The sequence below is a fragment of the Podospora pseudocomata genome (assembly GCF_035222375.1).
Source record: "Podospora pseudocomata strain CBS 415.72m chromosome 1 map unlocalized CBS415.72m_1, whole genome shotgun sequence".
Lineage (NCBI taxonomy): Eukaryota > Fungi > Ascomycota > Sordariomycetes > Sordariales > Podosporaceae > Podospora > Podospora pseudocomata.
The window spans coordinates 6,889,860-6,904,007 of NW_026946363.1; the positions used below are offsets into that span (position 1 = coordinate 6,889,860).

Sequence of the window (14,148 nt, forward strand, 5' to 3'; positions counted from 1 at the left end):
ATTAGGGCCTCTTCAGCAGTTCTCGGCATAAGAATCTCTGTTTCGACACCTGACCACAGCATGAAAAAGCGAAACACTCAAAACAGCAATCGTGAGTTAGGGAGAAAACACCAAATTCAGCATCGACACGTACCACTTAATTCAACACTCATGCTACTACTAAACACCTGCCAACTATAAATACATGACCTCTTTGATACAAGAGTCCCGACACACTCAAAAGCTACCTTCCCATGCGTTTCATTCGCCCACTGCTCAAGCGTGCCAGTTCCCGATTCATATATCCCTAATCAGGTCCTGGACCGTCGATATATAACCATGTCTGCCTCTTACGACTTCAACTTGGCAGGCATCGCCAGGCATGACTATTTAGCCTCGACAAGAACCCTTGTGCGACCTCTCGCTCTCAAGCGTAGCTCAGCCAGCTGTGATTGAGCAAGGTCTTGATTCTCTATCCGGACCTCTTCCACTCCCAGTTTCGCTGTTATGACATTTGCCAGTAGGCTCTGGTGTATCCAGTGATGCTCCATGAGCTCGGGGTCGAAAGCCTTGATCGTTTCTAACGCAATCTGCTTATAGCGCGGTTCCGCAAAGATGGAGCCCAGTCTGTAGAGGTTGGAGGCCGAGACGGCGTTGACCGAGGGGATCAGAATGTCCATGGCACTCTTCAGGCGTGGGATGTTGCTGCTGATGGTCTGCAGCTCAGTTGAATAGAAACCGCCAGAGCCAGCGGCGCGTCGGCTTGGGGCACCGTTCACTGCCGATGGCGAGTCATAAAATAGCCGGTTTTGTGCATCTGGTCTGGTGCGTTAGCAACCAGCTCTCCATTGTTGTCATTTTGAAACATTAGGGGATCGACTCACCTTGAAGATCCTGGGCCCAATTCAGCCACCGCTTACTGAGTGTTGCTTCGTACAGATCCAAAAGACCCTCAATCAAAAAGGCATAATCATCAGCAAAGGCAAGCGTCTCGCTCGGCCCATTGTTCCAATAGCGGTGCAGTACTTTGTGCTGCCCACCGTTGGGACCTTCGGTGTTGATATCATTTAACCACAGATTGTCAAAGATAAACTGGGCTGCCTTTTCAGCGCGTTTGATATACTCCGCACTTTTGGAATGGCCAACAGCCTCCGCCGCCGCTTGTGACCGGGATAGTGCTGAGATGACCATGCCGTTGACTCCAGCAATGATTTTCGTATCTCTGGGTGGTCGTACGCGTTCCTTGTCCCTATGAGCAAGCAACTTCTTCTTTGAAGATGCAATGATCCGATGTATCTCCTCAACCGGAAGACCATGTTGAGTCGAGAGCTCATGAACACCGTTACCGGCGGAAAGAATGTTTTGGTTAAGAAACTCATCGGAGGGATCCCGCTCTTGGGGTACATTGCCATCTTCTTGTACATTCCAATATGCGGCAGCGATATTGCTGGCTTCTGGTCCCAGAACCTCGTCAAACTCCCTATGAGTCCAGAGGTAAAATGTCCCGTTTGTCATGTGCTGTTCGCCCTTGCGATAGTATGAGTACGCCGCCTCGCTTGAAATAAAGCCCCCATTTTCTTGCTGAATTGCGGGGCTGATCAGGTAGTCGGCCAGACCCAACACAACATCGGCGAACTCGTCTTGGTTGGTCAGTTGTGTTCCTTTTCTGTTTCCAAGCCAGGCGTCAAGATAAACCCCCAACAGCAGGGCGTTATCGCCCACCATCTTCTCAAAATGGGGCATGTTCCAGTCGCTGGTGGAACTCATCCGCATGAACCCTTCACCGATGTGGTCTCTTAAACCACTGTTCTTCATCTTGCTCAACGTCTGAAGCGCCATCTTTGTCGCCCTCTCAACATCCTCGTCTCCTCCAATGACATCGCGTACTGTATCAGGACATTCTCTGAGCCGGAGCAAGAAGGACAGCCGCGCCGGGTTAGGAAACTTTGGCTCCCCAGGCTGGCCAAAACCGCCATGCACAGGATCGAAAAGTTTTGCTATACGGCTTACAGCAAGCTCAACGTGGTCCAGGTCCACCTCAATATCCGAATCGGACGTTGCTGTGGCGTTGGGAGCGCGAGCAAGTGGCAGAGCGCCTTCCTGAACAAACTTTTCTAGGCCTTCGAGCTCCTTCGCAGCCTCCTCCCGGCACTTTTGCTCCTTCTCGACCCACAGTCGATGATTACTTTGCAAAATGGTGAGCAGGTCGCATGCCTCCCCCTCCTCCCCAACAGTACCAGGCGCAGGTAAATAGGCATTCGCGAAGAAGGGCTCGAGATCGGGAGTGAAAAATAGGTGTAACGGCCAGCCACTGATGCTGTTGACAGCAACGCTGTAGTTTTGGTATATTGCATCGAGGTCTGGTCGCTCCTCCCGGTCCACGATGATCGGGACAAAGTGCTCGTTGAGGAAGGCGGCAACTGTGGGATTGTGAAATGTGTCCCGGGTTGTTATGTGGCAAACTTGGAGTGGTATACGGTCAGTTTTTGTTGTTATTGAAAGCAACAGCGGAGAACAGCTTACGGTGATCAGCCAGAAATCCAATATGCATGTAGATGGGTTTATTCTCGGCCTTGGCTCGGGCCAGAGTTTCCTCGCTCATAGGTTGCCAAGCTACAGGTGTGTCGGCATGAAGGAAAACATATGGGCTCTTGCTTTCTGAGGCGCGGTTCCGTACAGGTGGGAGTTCATCGGAGCCCAGCGACTGGTTTCCTAACGCTGGCGGGGCGGCTCCGTCTGCCGCCGATTGCTGCTGCTGGAGCTGTGCGCTCATCATCTTGAAGAGACTGACAAAATTCCTCCCGATGACACTGTTCAAATGACCTTCTCAAGTCTCAAGGCGGGCGGGTGGTTATAAGTAAGTTGGGACCAGATCGATGACCAGCTGCTTGGTGAACTAAGGTCGGCTTGATTCGTTGCGGGGTAGGTCGATAGCTGTGACTCAAGATCTTGCAGTCGGGTTATGGGTCCAGATCGGAGAAATCAATATTCACGAGAAAGTTTGATGAAACAAGTTACTATAGGCTGGCTTCGAAGTCTGGAAACATAGATGATGATAAGCCAGGTCGTCAGAGAAGCCTTCTTGGGGAAGGTTGGGTTGCCGGACACGGAAGCTGTCCTGTGGAGTGGCCCTCAAACCGATGCGCCGGGGAGCTTCCGGCCGGCTAACACGAGCAGGGATATGACGGGATGCGGCTTGCCCGTTGCCGAACCCCACCTGACGGGAGGAAGATCAACGGCCTATTGAGACTGTCGGGTTTATCATCCTGAACATTTTGTGCTACAAATCTGTAATGTTCAAGTCAACAATAGGGCTGTCATTCTCAGTATATCTGGAGGACGTGTGACATCCATCTTGACTACCACGCCACCGGCCCACATCTAAGCGTTACCGTCGACCCAAAAAGAAGACCCTCATCCCCAGACCCACCCCCTCAGCATCAGCAGTCGTCATGATTCCACAAGCCCATACTTGACAGGAAACCAACATCCTGGTTCAAGATAAAAACATCTCATATAACATTCGGTATCTGTATACGTACGATACATGATGTACCCAAAAGCATGATAACACCGCCATCCATGAACCTTATAAATAGCATCATCCGTGTGAAGCCATTGAGGAGGCACCAGCCACGATGAAGGTAACAAGGCCAAATCCCGTATCAAGAATTGAATAAACTTCCCCGAGCAGTAAGCACCAACAAGGACAACAAACTATTCCCACATGAAGGAAGACAATGTAAACTCCTAAAATCAGAAAAATCAACCGCAAAGCTACAGCCGAGGAATACTCTTCCTCGGCAGACGAAGCAAATGGAAAAAACATGCGCCCCATATTCCAAGTCATCAAGGACTAATTTTCACGCTCCTCATTCCCTTCCTTGTGCTGCCCATTGTCGTGTCGTAAGTCTCGTAGCTCGTCGCTGGTTTTGGCCAGAGGTTGACACCGCTGTGATGACGGAACGTGATTTCGCAAGGGATCTAGAAATGAAGCCGAATAGTACGGCAGACAAGTTGCCAAGGCTTTTCTCTAGCTCGAGCTGGGTTGTCAGGTAACCGTGCGACCCATCCTCCCTTCTTAGCCAACATAGATACCAAGTTCACCAGGATCGAGCGGTAACAGTGGAATAAGTGCAATGTGTACAACAAAAGACGATTGTATACACAGGAAGAAGCGAAAAGATAAACGGCCCGGGCCGTCCCGAGTATTCTACATAGTTACGTCGTCTTCGTTAATGATCAGTTGTGCCTACACTTAAGCGGCGATGGAGATGGGCTGGCCAAGGGGAGGCAGCACATTCTTGCCGTAAGCTCCGCCCATGTTTCCTACACGTACAAAAGGTTAGTTCGGTGGGACACAAGTAGTTGTGGATAAATGGCTATTTGAAACGTACCAACAGGGAAATAATTGCAGACAGTGTACAGAGACTCCATGTTGGAGACAAGCGTGCCGACAGGGCAGCGAGCGGTGAAGCAGCCAACCTGTTTGGAGTCCTTCCAGACAAGCTGGGTGAAGTGCCCCCACTTGGAGAAGGTGGCTTGTGCCTGGGCGCTAGGGTTGGCACGGCCATATTCGCTGGCAGGGAAAAGCTCAAGCTCGTCATTGTACCAGCCGTTAGAGATGGCGCGAGCAGCAGCAGCAGCTGGGTCGACTTTGTCAACGTTAGCAGATGCGGCCCACATGGCAAGATTTTGGCCGTAGCCACCACCGTTGATGCTCCTGCAAAACAGTTAGAACCATGACCCAACGTCGGAAACCTATTCTACTTACGTGTCGTGCTCAAATTTGCAACGTTGGGCAAGAACCTTGGCAGAGTCGGCATACTGCTGTCCCCACTCGAGAGCACCAGCGGAGTGGTTAAAACGATGCACATTGTGGCTCTCAAGAACAGCCTTCTGATAGTCACTGGAGGCCTCGACCTTCACTGGAGCTGGGGCCGGAGCTGGGGCCGAAGCGGGGGCTTGAGTAGACACGGCAGGGACGGGCGCTTCGACGACGGGAGCAGGAGCCTCGACGACGGGGGCCGGGGACTCAACCACGGGGGCAGGGGCTTCCACAACGGGAGGAGGGGCCTGTGTAGCAGGCTCGGGCTTCGGAGCAGGCTCAACAACAACCACCGGCTCAGGAGCAGCGCTCGTGCTGGGAGCCGGAGGGGGAGGAGGCGGCGGGGGGGGGGCGGCAGACGTGGTGGTCGCGATGGTAGTAGTAGTGGTGCGCTGAGCGGGGCGACGAGCCACGCTGAACACAGCCGGAGTGGGCTGCTCGCCTTCGGTGACAGTGACGGTAACCCATTCAATGACGACCTTACTGTGAACAATAAGGCGACGCTCCTGGAGGATGGGGCTGGCAGCAGCCAGAATAGCGCCGCAGGCGGCGAGCATCGCTGAGGACTTCATATTTGTGAAATCGGCGTTGTCTGTCTAGAACATTAGTCTCGCGGTCTGATATGCATTATCAAGGTTGAGTCAGATTGGTGAGAGCAGATAGCCAGAGGGGACTCCCGTCACCCAACTTTCAAAGCAACAATATGATTGTGATGCATGAGACACGGCCCACGTGGGCATCAGAGAGACGTGCCAACCAGCAGACGTACCTTGAGTGATGATAGTTCGGGTCTGAATGATGGATTGGTCGTGAGGGGATGGGTCTGAGATGGGGAGTTATGTACCCAGAGCCAGGTTGAGGGCAGCACTGCTGTCGTTGCTTGATCCTTCAAGGATGTCGATGGGATCGTTCGCTATTGTGAGACAGTCGTCGGTCCGCTGAGCTGGATCGCGATGACGTCTCTTGACTTGCCGCACCGGTCCGTCGAGGAAACTGCTAGTGGAAGGAGTGACGAGAAAAGAATGCGTGACGATACTTGTCGTCGTCCACAACCAGGGTTCACGAGTACCGCAGTAGCCACAGGATTCCGAGGTCGCCCTAACACCAAACGACAGCGCCGCCGTCAAGAGAGGTGTTGATGTTTTGGTTTGGGAAGGAGTGGAAAGTCGCCAAATCGAACACAAAAGTCGAAAAAGTCGAGAGACCAGAGATGGCGAACAGTTGGTAAGGAGTGGACTGAAGTAAAACTTCAAAAGGAGTGTTGGGGAAGAAGAGAAGGTGAGGAAATGGTTGTGGGAAGGATGCAGTCCACGGGTCACACCAGAGAAGAAAAGGTGAAGAGTTGAAAGGTGAGAATCGAGAAAGGAAGGATGGTATTCTTAGCAGCCAGCAACGGGTGGGGCCTAAGCTGGAGCGTCAGGTTGAGGGGATCAGAATCCAGGGTGCTGGTCCCGGCTTCTTGGCCCCCTTCAGACGTCACCTTAATTTTCTTGAATGCGGGGCGGACGGAGTGGAAATATCACGACCACGCCGCAGTTCTCAAGCAAACAGGCGGACCAGGGGAGGGGTTGATGCATCAACTGCACCAAGGGTTGGTTTTCAGGTGTGTGTCCAGATGTGAAGTTGGGTTTTGCTCACAAGGTAGGTTTCTTTACCAGACGATAGCGTCAGCGGTCGTTGACGTTTGAAACAGGAAAATGGCAGTGCGAAGTCCAATTCTATTATACTCGAACTACATCCACAACCGCGCAACGCAGCAGCAGCGGGTATCCTGTGATGCCTTTCCAGGCTGCCGGCTGGGTCGCTGGGTTTCTCGGTCTTCTCAGGTGGTGTCACGTCAACTAGACAATTGGCTCCAAAACACAGGGAGCTGTCGTCCCATGTTTCTGATCAGGGCCGTTCATCGAGCCCTCGGTTTGATAGCCGCACTCCTCGAGACCCTTCTGGCCCAAAGTCTAGAGCCAATCAAATCGCTGTTCCTGAGGAGTGCCTTGCAGGACTTGGCGGGGTAGCTTGCAATTACCGGGGCTAACCTGGGTGCCCAGAGATTGGGAGAGCCAATGGACACAACGGCGGTAACCCCCGCCTGTCTGAAACGACGCTAACAGCGGGTGGAGACCTTGACGAAATTCACCACTGCTCCCCCTGAGAAACTCCATCAACAAGCGTACGATCATGTTGCATTGTTAGGGTTGATAGGATCGTGCCGTCCAAAGCCTTAACATGACTCGATCGACGCCAGCATGTGTCGCAACACCAAACGATGTTTTATCAAGTTCTGAGATAATACAGTGCTTTCTATAATATTCGTGTATTGAATCTGTTAAGTTCCCAGTGGGGAAAAAACAAAACATATCCCCTGGTCTCAATCATCACCATCTATCTGGATTGTATCCGATTCTGACAGGATCAGACTTGCGAAGCACAACCTCGAATCCTGCAGCGCAGGAATTTTGCTACGATACCCCCGGGCCACTTTTTATGCCGCTTCTGTGTCGTTGCAAACCTGGAGAGTCCTGGAGAGTCTGGATCGAATTCCCTACTAGGTCGGCATACCAAGCAAATTTGCAAGATCGGAAACTAGATCTCTTGGGGCATGAGCTCGGTGTTTGAAAGCAGATTACACATCCGGGTTTTTGAGGATTTTGAGCAAAATTTCATCATCTTTGCCCTTCGTGCCTTCCACTTCCAGATATGCCCCGCGGGGAGCAGGCACAGGGCGGCAAACGCCCACATTTAAGGGGGGTCGATCACCGTTGGTCCAACTGCGGCCAGATTGTCGTGCGAGGAAGACGTGCAGGGGTTTCCCTACCGGTGGTTATGATATCCATGAAGGAAATCGGTCTCTAGCAACCGGCAACTTCATGCTCCTTCTGGTGTGGCTCTCTCCTGCGACGGGAGTGTGTATATTCGATTCTGGTGTCCGGGAAGTCTGGTTAAAGTATAAAACATTGCAACGTGGTGTGTGCGCCTCATCGACATAGCTGCTGATCCAGAAGATCGCTCCCATTTTCAGACCACATTATACCAAAGACAAAGCTGCAGATTATGTGCGTATTCGACCCCGCAAAACCTTAATGACCTCTAAATGGAGGTCGATATTCTGCCCTTGAATCCGAAGAGGCCATCGGGATCTTTCCTGGCGGGGTCTCTCGTTTTCGTCTCAGACTTCAGAGTCGGCAAGTTTCCGTCGCGGAACGTGAGCCGCCGACTGCCTGCCTGCCTGATGCTCCCAGCTGTCCGTTGGTGACAGCCTCCTATATTTTGGAAGACGATGTTTGTCGCACAGCAGCGCATCCTTTTGCCACTATTTTACGCGTACCCCTGAGGAACGGGTGCAAGAATGTGGCCCATGAAGGCCTTGGGGGCGACTTGCTCATGGTGGCCGAGATGGCTTTTGACCTGGCCCGTGGTGCCCGTCTCCATCGGCCTCGACAGTGGTGTCCGCGACCATGACCATTTCATGTCCATAAAACCGACCACAGAATGAAGGATACCTCCCCTATCATTCCACTCTCCGTTCGGTGCCACATGTTGGGTCTGGGGAAGCAAAGCCCCATGACTGACGAGATGCCAATTTGATCGACCAGATGATGCCCTGCTTGTCTGACTGTTACGCGAGAACTGATGTGGAAGTTGTTCCGAGTGACTCAATAATAGCATACATATTTTTGTCCGAGGCACCGTTCATACCCACCGCATGGGTCATGCCGGATGGGGATTTCCAGCAAGTTTAAATCGCTGCGGTAGATTGAGACCATCAACCCGTCATTGTGACCTCTGGTTGGAGAGGGGTCTTGCTGCAAGAAGGCCTACCTACGCCATCAAAATGTGGTTTTTTTGCTGCCGAATTCTTTACATCAAAAACCCCTCATTGAAACATGCCCAGCTTCCAGTCTCCGAGACAGATGAGTGGATGACTACCTATGATCACTTGTTATTGTATGGTCGGTTTCTCTCGGGATATTGGTTGAGTAGCCTGCAGGTGTCCTTGTTTTGCATATATTAATCTCCTTGCAATGGCCAATTCAAACTACATGATTGCTGCCATAGCCTGTCAAGGGTAGTGAGCACAAGACCACAACATATACCGCCGTCGTCCAGTTGAATGAAGGCAAGTGCTGACAGACCAGGCAAGGCCTCCGAGACACTGAAGGACATCATGGCAGGCTGAGTTGAGGATTAGAACACCAGTTCCCTAGGTTAAGACATTGTCATCAAGACATGGCTGATTCACCCCGCTCAACTCCGGTTTCGCTATGTCAGCCATCAGGTCGCCAAAATGTGTCGCGGCTTTCCTGTCCACCTTTCTCAATTTGAGATCCCTATATCCAGGGAATACTCCGTTCATCTGGTTACTCATACACATCATGACCGAATATGTTCAAAGAAATGGTGGTCAGAGTGTACCAAACGAAGCACCGATCCCGGGAGCTTTCTCCTCCGAACTCAGTGCGGAGAACCTCCAGCCTCTACTAGTGCTAGGATGCTATTTCGAGCCCTTTCCGTACCTTGGTCACAGTCACAGTTGCATTTTCACGTTTTGTGACCAGTCGTCGACGTTGTTGGTCGTGAATGAGAGAAGCTCGGCTCGGAGATATCGCCCCGCGAGTTCTGGTCATCATGGAGAACTGAGCTCAATCTCTGTAAAAGTTCCCTTTGACTGGTGCTGCGAACGTAGTCACAGTTGCGTGTGCGGCTGCCATGGCAACACAGGGGGACCTTTAGTGTAATATGATCGTTCTTGTCATCGAGGTTCGCGTAACCTGTTAATGGTACACATTAAAACATTACGTGTCCACGACGAGCACGAGCAGATCTTCCACTTGCTGAATAGTTGATGAAATGGCCCGGAAAGTGTTGGCCCAGGAGAAGTCATTGTGGATCTAACTACGCGGCTGTTCGTGTTTGTGTGAAACATCGACTTTCCTGAATTAACGCAAAATATAAACAGGAGTGGTTTATGAGACAAACATACTGGATGGCAGACAGCAGCGGGTTTAGCTGCGCCCCATTTCCGACGTGAAAGACCGCCAACGTCCCTGGGTATGACGAATGAGGCTGAGACCCAATCCGCTTCAATGTGTACTGCTCTGGAGGCAGACAGCTTGATGCAAGCCTCTACATCATGACTGTTCAGAGAGCTACTACAAGACTCCACGTACCCGGAAGTCTTGCCTCGACGGAGAGAATGAAACACAACCTCGTCTCGGCGTGCCTCGCCCCACTGCCCCTGCAACTGTTCTCAGTCAAGACAAAATAGCGAGTGGATGATATACGCAGAATACGCAGAAGGACAGTCAACCGCGAAACTCTGGACAAACTTCAGATTCACCTTCCTCCTGTCGTGTGTTGGGTTTCTACTATATACAGAGCCCAGACGTGTGCATCCATCTATCCCCCATACGAGACAGGTAGGTAAAGAAAGAAGAGCTCGCCACATCCTTCAAGCGCAGACAGAAAGCCCCTCAGAATTCCACCAGGCTTAGGAGGACTGGGACTTCTCAGCAATGAATGGCTTCTCCCACGCCGGGACCGGTGAGTGGGCATAGATCTGCTTCTGTCTGAGGTGGACGGGTGTTGACTGCTTGGGCTGGTCAGGAATGACCTTCTCGAGCTTCTGTTGATCATGAACATGTGGGTTAGCTTGCGACATCGTCCGGTGGGTGATATATGTGACTGGGCTCGGTTCCAGGGACATGACGCACCAGGTTGTCGAAAACACACTTGTTCAGCTTCCACTCATCGGGGCGGCACTGCCAAAGCTGATGGTTGTTGTTCTCGAGACATGTCCAGTGGGCGCGGAACTGCTCCAGGCATGACTTGTTGATATCCTCGATGCTGGTGATCAATCGTATCTGTCAGCTCTCATGGCCTCTTCCTGCAATGTGTCGTTGTCGAAATCCAGCATGGATCCATTCCCCTAAGCCAGAAATCCAACAAGGGGCACGTACACGCTCCGGGCGCATCTGGTGACCCGCCGCCCCTCCTTCAGGCACTCAAACTCGCCCTTTCCGGGGTTCTCAGTCTTGCATTGCATGTAGTCATCATTGTAGTCCTTGCACCGCGCGCCGATGAAGAAAGCAGCCGAGAGAAGAGGGGCAGAGCTGGCGCCGACCTCCTTGACTTTGGGGATCGAATCTGGCAGCGGCGTCGGGTCGATGAGGATCTGCTGGTTGAAGCTATCGATTATGTCAGTGATTCCGTGCTCCAGGGCGCTGCTTCCCCTCAATCACACCAATTGGTGAACTAGAGCTTGGAAGCCGTCACAAAGCACACGTACGTGGGTTTTCTGGCTGCCATCTTGACGGTGTTGGCGGGCCTAACTTGGCTGCGAAGCTATGAGTGTTTTGGAGCTCTGGCGATGCTTGGAGTTGCTGGAGGTTCGGCTTCCTGACGTGTGGGTCCCACCCGCTGGTGGATGATTGGCTTTACCAAGGTGAGGCGCCCTGCCCGCACGGTGAGGACCCACTGGAAACGCGGTCTGCGCCAGTGAGCAACGAAGAAAGCCTGGGCCAGCTTTTGATGGAGCTCAGTTTTTGAAGACTGCAAGCCGAATAAAACATTCAACCACTCCATATCCGACAAAGTCCAACAGCAACTTTACGCATCTTATCCCCTTCTTCATCAGTTGCTTGCGACAAGGCCACAGGAAATAAAAAGTACAAGCTAGACAACTATAATTGCATCTCCGGCGCGCATCCCTCCCGGTCAATACTCCTCGTCGCCGTTTGTTTTCGGTCCCTCGATTTGTGATCTTCCGTTTGTCTCCCTACCTTACGCGTTCCATTCGAGCAGATTTATCACTTTTCGATGTTTTCAACCGCCACTAAGCCCGCGGGGCAGAACATCTTCGGTAACAGCATGTTTGCGCAACCAGCTGCCAGTGTAAGAGGAGTCTCGTCTCTCAACGAACGGGCGTGATGCTAATTCGACGGTAGCAACAGCAGCAGCAACAGCAGCAGGCGCAACCACAAGCGCAACAACAAGCACCTTTGGCGCTAGGGCAGACTTTGACCAACTCGACCCAACAGCTGGGCAGCTCAATATGGCAACCTGGGAGCCAGACAAACTGTATGTTTTGCTTCTTATCACCCAACCTATCACTCCTTACTACATGATTGTGTGATGTTCCGTGCTAACCAGTGCCGTTTGTTCGCCGAACCAGTTCAGAAGCCAATTCCTGATCAGATCAAGCTCATCACCGAGAAATGGGACCCCTCGAACCCCAACTGCGTTTTCCGCACCTATCTCTACAACAAGGTCGAGGAGCACGCTGTACCACACTACCACCCCGGTCCTCAGGACGACCCCAAGGAATGGGACGAGGCTCTTCGTAACAAGCCTGCGGCCAACTTCATGCCCGTTCTCTGCGCTGGCTTCCCAGCTATCGTTGCGCGCCTAACGTTGCAACGAAGGGCCCTTGCCGAGTTCAACAACAAGCTCCATGCCATCAACGCCAGCTTAGACGCGATTCTTTCTCGTCACGATTTGGAGCACTCTGTTCGTGCGCTCAATGCGCGGAGGAAGCATGCGGAGCAGAGCAGGCGTTGCTTGGTTTTGGCCGCCAAGGTCCAGATTCTGCGCAACAGGGGTTACGCGCTTTCTGGCGATGAGGATCAGCTCAAGCAGAAGCTTCAGAAGATCGACAAGGACCTGCAGGACCCTGCTTTGAGCGCGCGGTTGGAGGAGTTGTGGAGCCGTCTTATCATTCTCAGGCAGTATGCCGACAGCCTCAAGGACGAGATCAACAAGCCTGGCGCTCTTGAAAATGGGGGCTTGAGCGAGGATGTGGAGGCAAAGGCGAAGAAGGTTGGTGTTTTCCCATCGCAAAGCAACTTTGAAACCCCAGGGCTAACAGTGCTGTTTAGATCCTCGAAGACTACGACAAGCAACTTCAGCACCTTAGAAAGCAGGTTGAGGAAGCCAAGAAGGACTTTGACGAGTGGGAAAAGGAACATAAGCCAGCACCGGCTCCGTCAAAGAAGGCACGCTAGTCACATGCTACACCTGAATCGGCGAGGCTTACGACACGGTTTCACTAGGCTGTGTTGGTTTTCCAGTCTAGGGGCTCTATTGCATACTTCAACACGCAAGGAAGTTGTAGGGAAAAAATAGGACGAGACCTGGGCAGCACGGCGAAGGCGTTGGCGTGGATACGGATCTTTTGTAGAGTGTTGGTACTCAAAATTAGGGCATAATTTTCGCCTTGTAATCATGAATCTATGGACCCCTCGTGACTGTTTTATGCTTTTTTCTTTCCTTCTCTTTTTTGCCTGCAATTGCGAGGTATGTCCCGGATCTTTTGACTGGGAGCTGAGCTTTCAACAAACGCCTTGCCATGGAAGCCGCCAGAGACGCCGGCGGCTGGCTCCTGTTGGCCCTCTGGAGACGATCCCACTCACAATCCTCACAAAGAAAGAGCAGGCGCCGTGCCTAGTGTCACCGTCTATCGGATGGCTATCCCGTTACCACATGCAAGTGGGCAAGCGAGTAAGCCTGCCTTCCCTGCTCTAGTTCCCAGACAACACCCACTACTCTATTGTTGGTACAGGGTGTTTATACATGGCCTGGTCGTCACGGTGGTGGTATTTGATATATCGCAATACGTGACAAACAGGCTGTGGCAGGCATATCGAGTGTCTTGAACCGTTTAGAAGACCTTGGAGACGGCATCGATGACGAAGGGGGCTGTACAAGGGGGCAAAGGTTAGAATCACCCAACCAGCTGGGGGAACATAGAGATTGGGAATTTCATACAGAGGTAGAGAGCAGCGGCTGTGGCGATGACCCGCTGGATGGTGAAGGTGGCCTCCGCCTCGGCGGCGCGAAGCTCGGCCTCGGAGACTTGTGGGGGCACTGTTCATTATTTGTTAGAATTTTTGGAAGGCGGTGAATCTTGGAGGAGAGGGGGAGACAGTGACGTACAACCGAACATTTTGGATTCTGTGAAGGGGTTGTGGTGGTGATTTGTGTTTCGTGGTGGGAGGACGAGGTGGCCGGTGACGATGGTATCGATTGGGTGTTGCGATAGGAAATGGTTTTATTTTCTTTCTTCTGGGAACCTTGAAAGCTCAAACTTCGGATCCGGGTTCAAAGTCTGTGGATCAAGATCCAGTGTTTTGACCTTTCAGGCTTTTTCCTTGAATTCTGACCCCACGATGGCAGTTTTGAAGAACTTGGCGGTCGGTAAACTTTTTTTTTCATGACGCCATCCCTAGTTCGGCAATCGGGCTTGAGGGCGGATGACAGCGGCGCGAGCGCTGGCACCGCCTGCCCGGTGCAGAAGGTGGGCTTGGCATTGCGGCTCGGAATGGTACCCGGAGTACAATTACCTAAGA

General features: G+C 52.2%; 5 protein-coding genes across 5 annotated transcripts; 1 reads left to right on the top strand and 4 right to left on the bottom strand.

The window, feature by feature from the left end:
* Positions 1–21: 21 nt before the first annotated feature.
* QC762_122260 (uncharacterized protein) lies at positions 22–2,755 on the bottom strand (the record flags this gene model as incomplete). Its single annotated transcript, XM_062886642.1, has 3 exons — positions 22–796; positions 864–2,441; positions 2,503–2,755. The coding sequence occupies 3 exons, from the start codon at positions 2,753–2,755 to the stop codon at positions 366–368; spliced, it is 2,262 nt and encodes a 753-aa protein (XP_062749771.1). The 3' UTR covers positions 22–365.
* A 1,482-nt stretch (positions 2,756–4,237) lies between these two features.
* Positions 4,238–6,814, bottom strand: QC762_122270 (uncharacterized protein; the record flags this gene model as incomplete). The annotated part of the gene is made up of 4 exons (XM_062886643.1): positions 5,577–6,814; positions 4,754–5,399; positions 4,377–4,702; positions 4,238–4,308 (listed from the first exon to the last, which is right to left on the bottom strand). Exons 2-4 carry the CDS (start codon positions 5,377–5,379, stop codon positions 4,238–4,240), a joined length of 1,023 nt encoding a protein of 340 aa, XP_062749772.1. The 5' UTR covers positions 5,380–5,399; positions 5,577–6,814.
* A 3,305-nt stretch (positions 6,815–10,119) lies between these two features.
* NdufA8 (ndufa8, NADH-ubiquinone oxidoreductase complex I 19kd subunit) lies at positions 10,120–11,636 on the bottom strand. Its single transcript, XM_062886644.1, has 4 exons — positions 11,091–11,636; positions 10,762–10,989; positions 10,516–10,648; positions 10,120–10,427 (listed from the first exon to the last, which is right to left on the bottom strand). Exons 1-4 carry the CDS (start codon positions 11,108–11,110, stop codon positions 10,293–10,295), a joined length of 516 nt encoding a protein of 171 aa, XP_062749773.1. The 5' UTR covers positions 11,111–11,636; the 3' UTR covers positions 10,120–10,292.
* Positions 11,283–13,047, top strand: NUP57 (Nucleoporin nup57). The gene is made up of 4 exons (XM_062886645.1): positions 11,283–11,695; positions 11,749–11,881; positions 11,976–12,619; positions 12,679–13,047. Exons 1-4 carry the CDS (start codon positions 11,621–11,623, stop codon positions 12,802–12,804), a joined length of 978 nt encoding a protein of 325 aa, XP_062749774.1. The 5' UTR covers positions 11,283–11,620; the 3' UTR covers positions 12,805–13,047.
* A 110-nt stretch (positions 13,048–13,157) lies between these two features.
* On the bottom strand, positions 13,158–14,035 carry QC762_122295 (uncharacterized protein). The gene is made up of 3 exons (XM_062886646.1): positions 13,736–14,035; positions 13,568–13,666; positions 13,158–13,498 (listed from the first exon to the last, which is right to left on the bottom strand). Exons 1-3 carry the CDS (start codon positions 13,743–13,745, stop codon positions 13,461–13,463), a joined length of 147 nt encoding a protein of 48 aa, XP_062749775.1. The 5' UTR covers positions 13,746–14,035; the 3' UTR covers positions 13,158–13,460.
* Between the last annotated feature and the right edge of the window lie 113 nt (positions 14,036–14,148).

Excerpts from the sequence above, each read along its gene's own strand:
- NdufA8 (XM_062886644.1), bottom strand. The coding sequence starts at position 11,110 with ATGGCAGCCAGAAAACCCAC. Across the intron at positions 10,990-11,090 it reads ATGGCAGCCAGAAAACCCAC|CTTCAACCAGCAGATCCTCA; the intron begins GTACGTGTGCTT and ends CATAATCGATAG. Across the intron at positions 10,649-10,761 it reads ACCAGATGCGCCCGGAGCGT|CATCGAGGATATCAACAAGT; the intron begins GTACGTGCCCCT and ends ATTGATCACCAG.
- NUP57 (XM_062886645.1), top strand. The coding sequence starts at position 11,621 with ATGTTTTCAACCGCCACTAAGCCCGCGGGGCAGAACATCTTCGGTAAC. Across the intron at positions 11,696-11,748 it reads TTGCGCAACCAGCTGCCAGT|CAACAGCAGCAGCAACAGCA; the intron begins GTAAGAGGAGTC and ends ATTCGACGGTAG. Across the intron at positions 11,882-11,975 it reads ACCTGGGAGCCAGACAAACT|TTCAGAAGCCAATTCCTGAT; the intron begins GTATGTTTTGCT and ends TCGCCGAACCAG.
- QC762_122295 (XM_062886646.1), bottom strand. Across the intron at positions 13,499-13,567 it reads AGCCGCTGCTCTCTACCTCT|CCCCCTTCGTCATCGATGCC; the intron begins GTATGAAATTCC and ends CCCCTTGTACAG.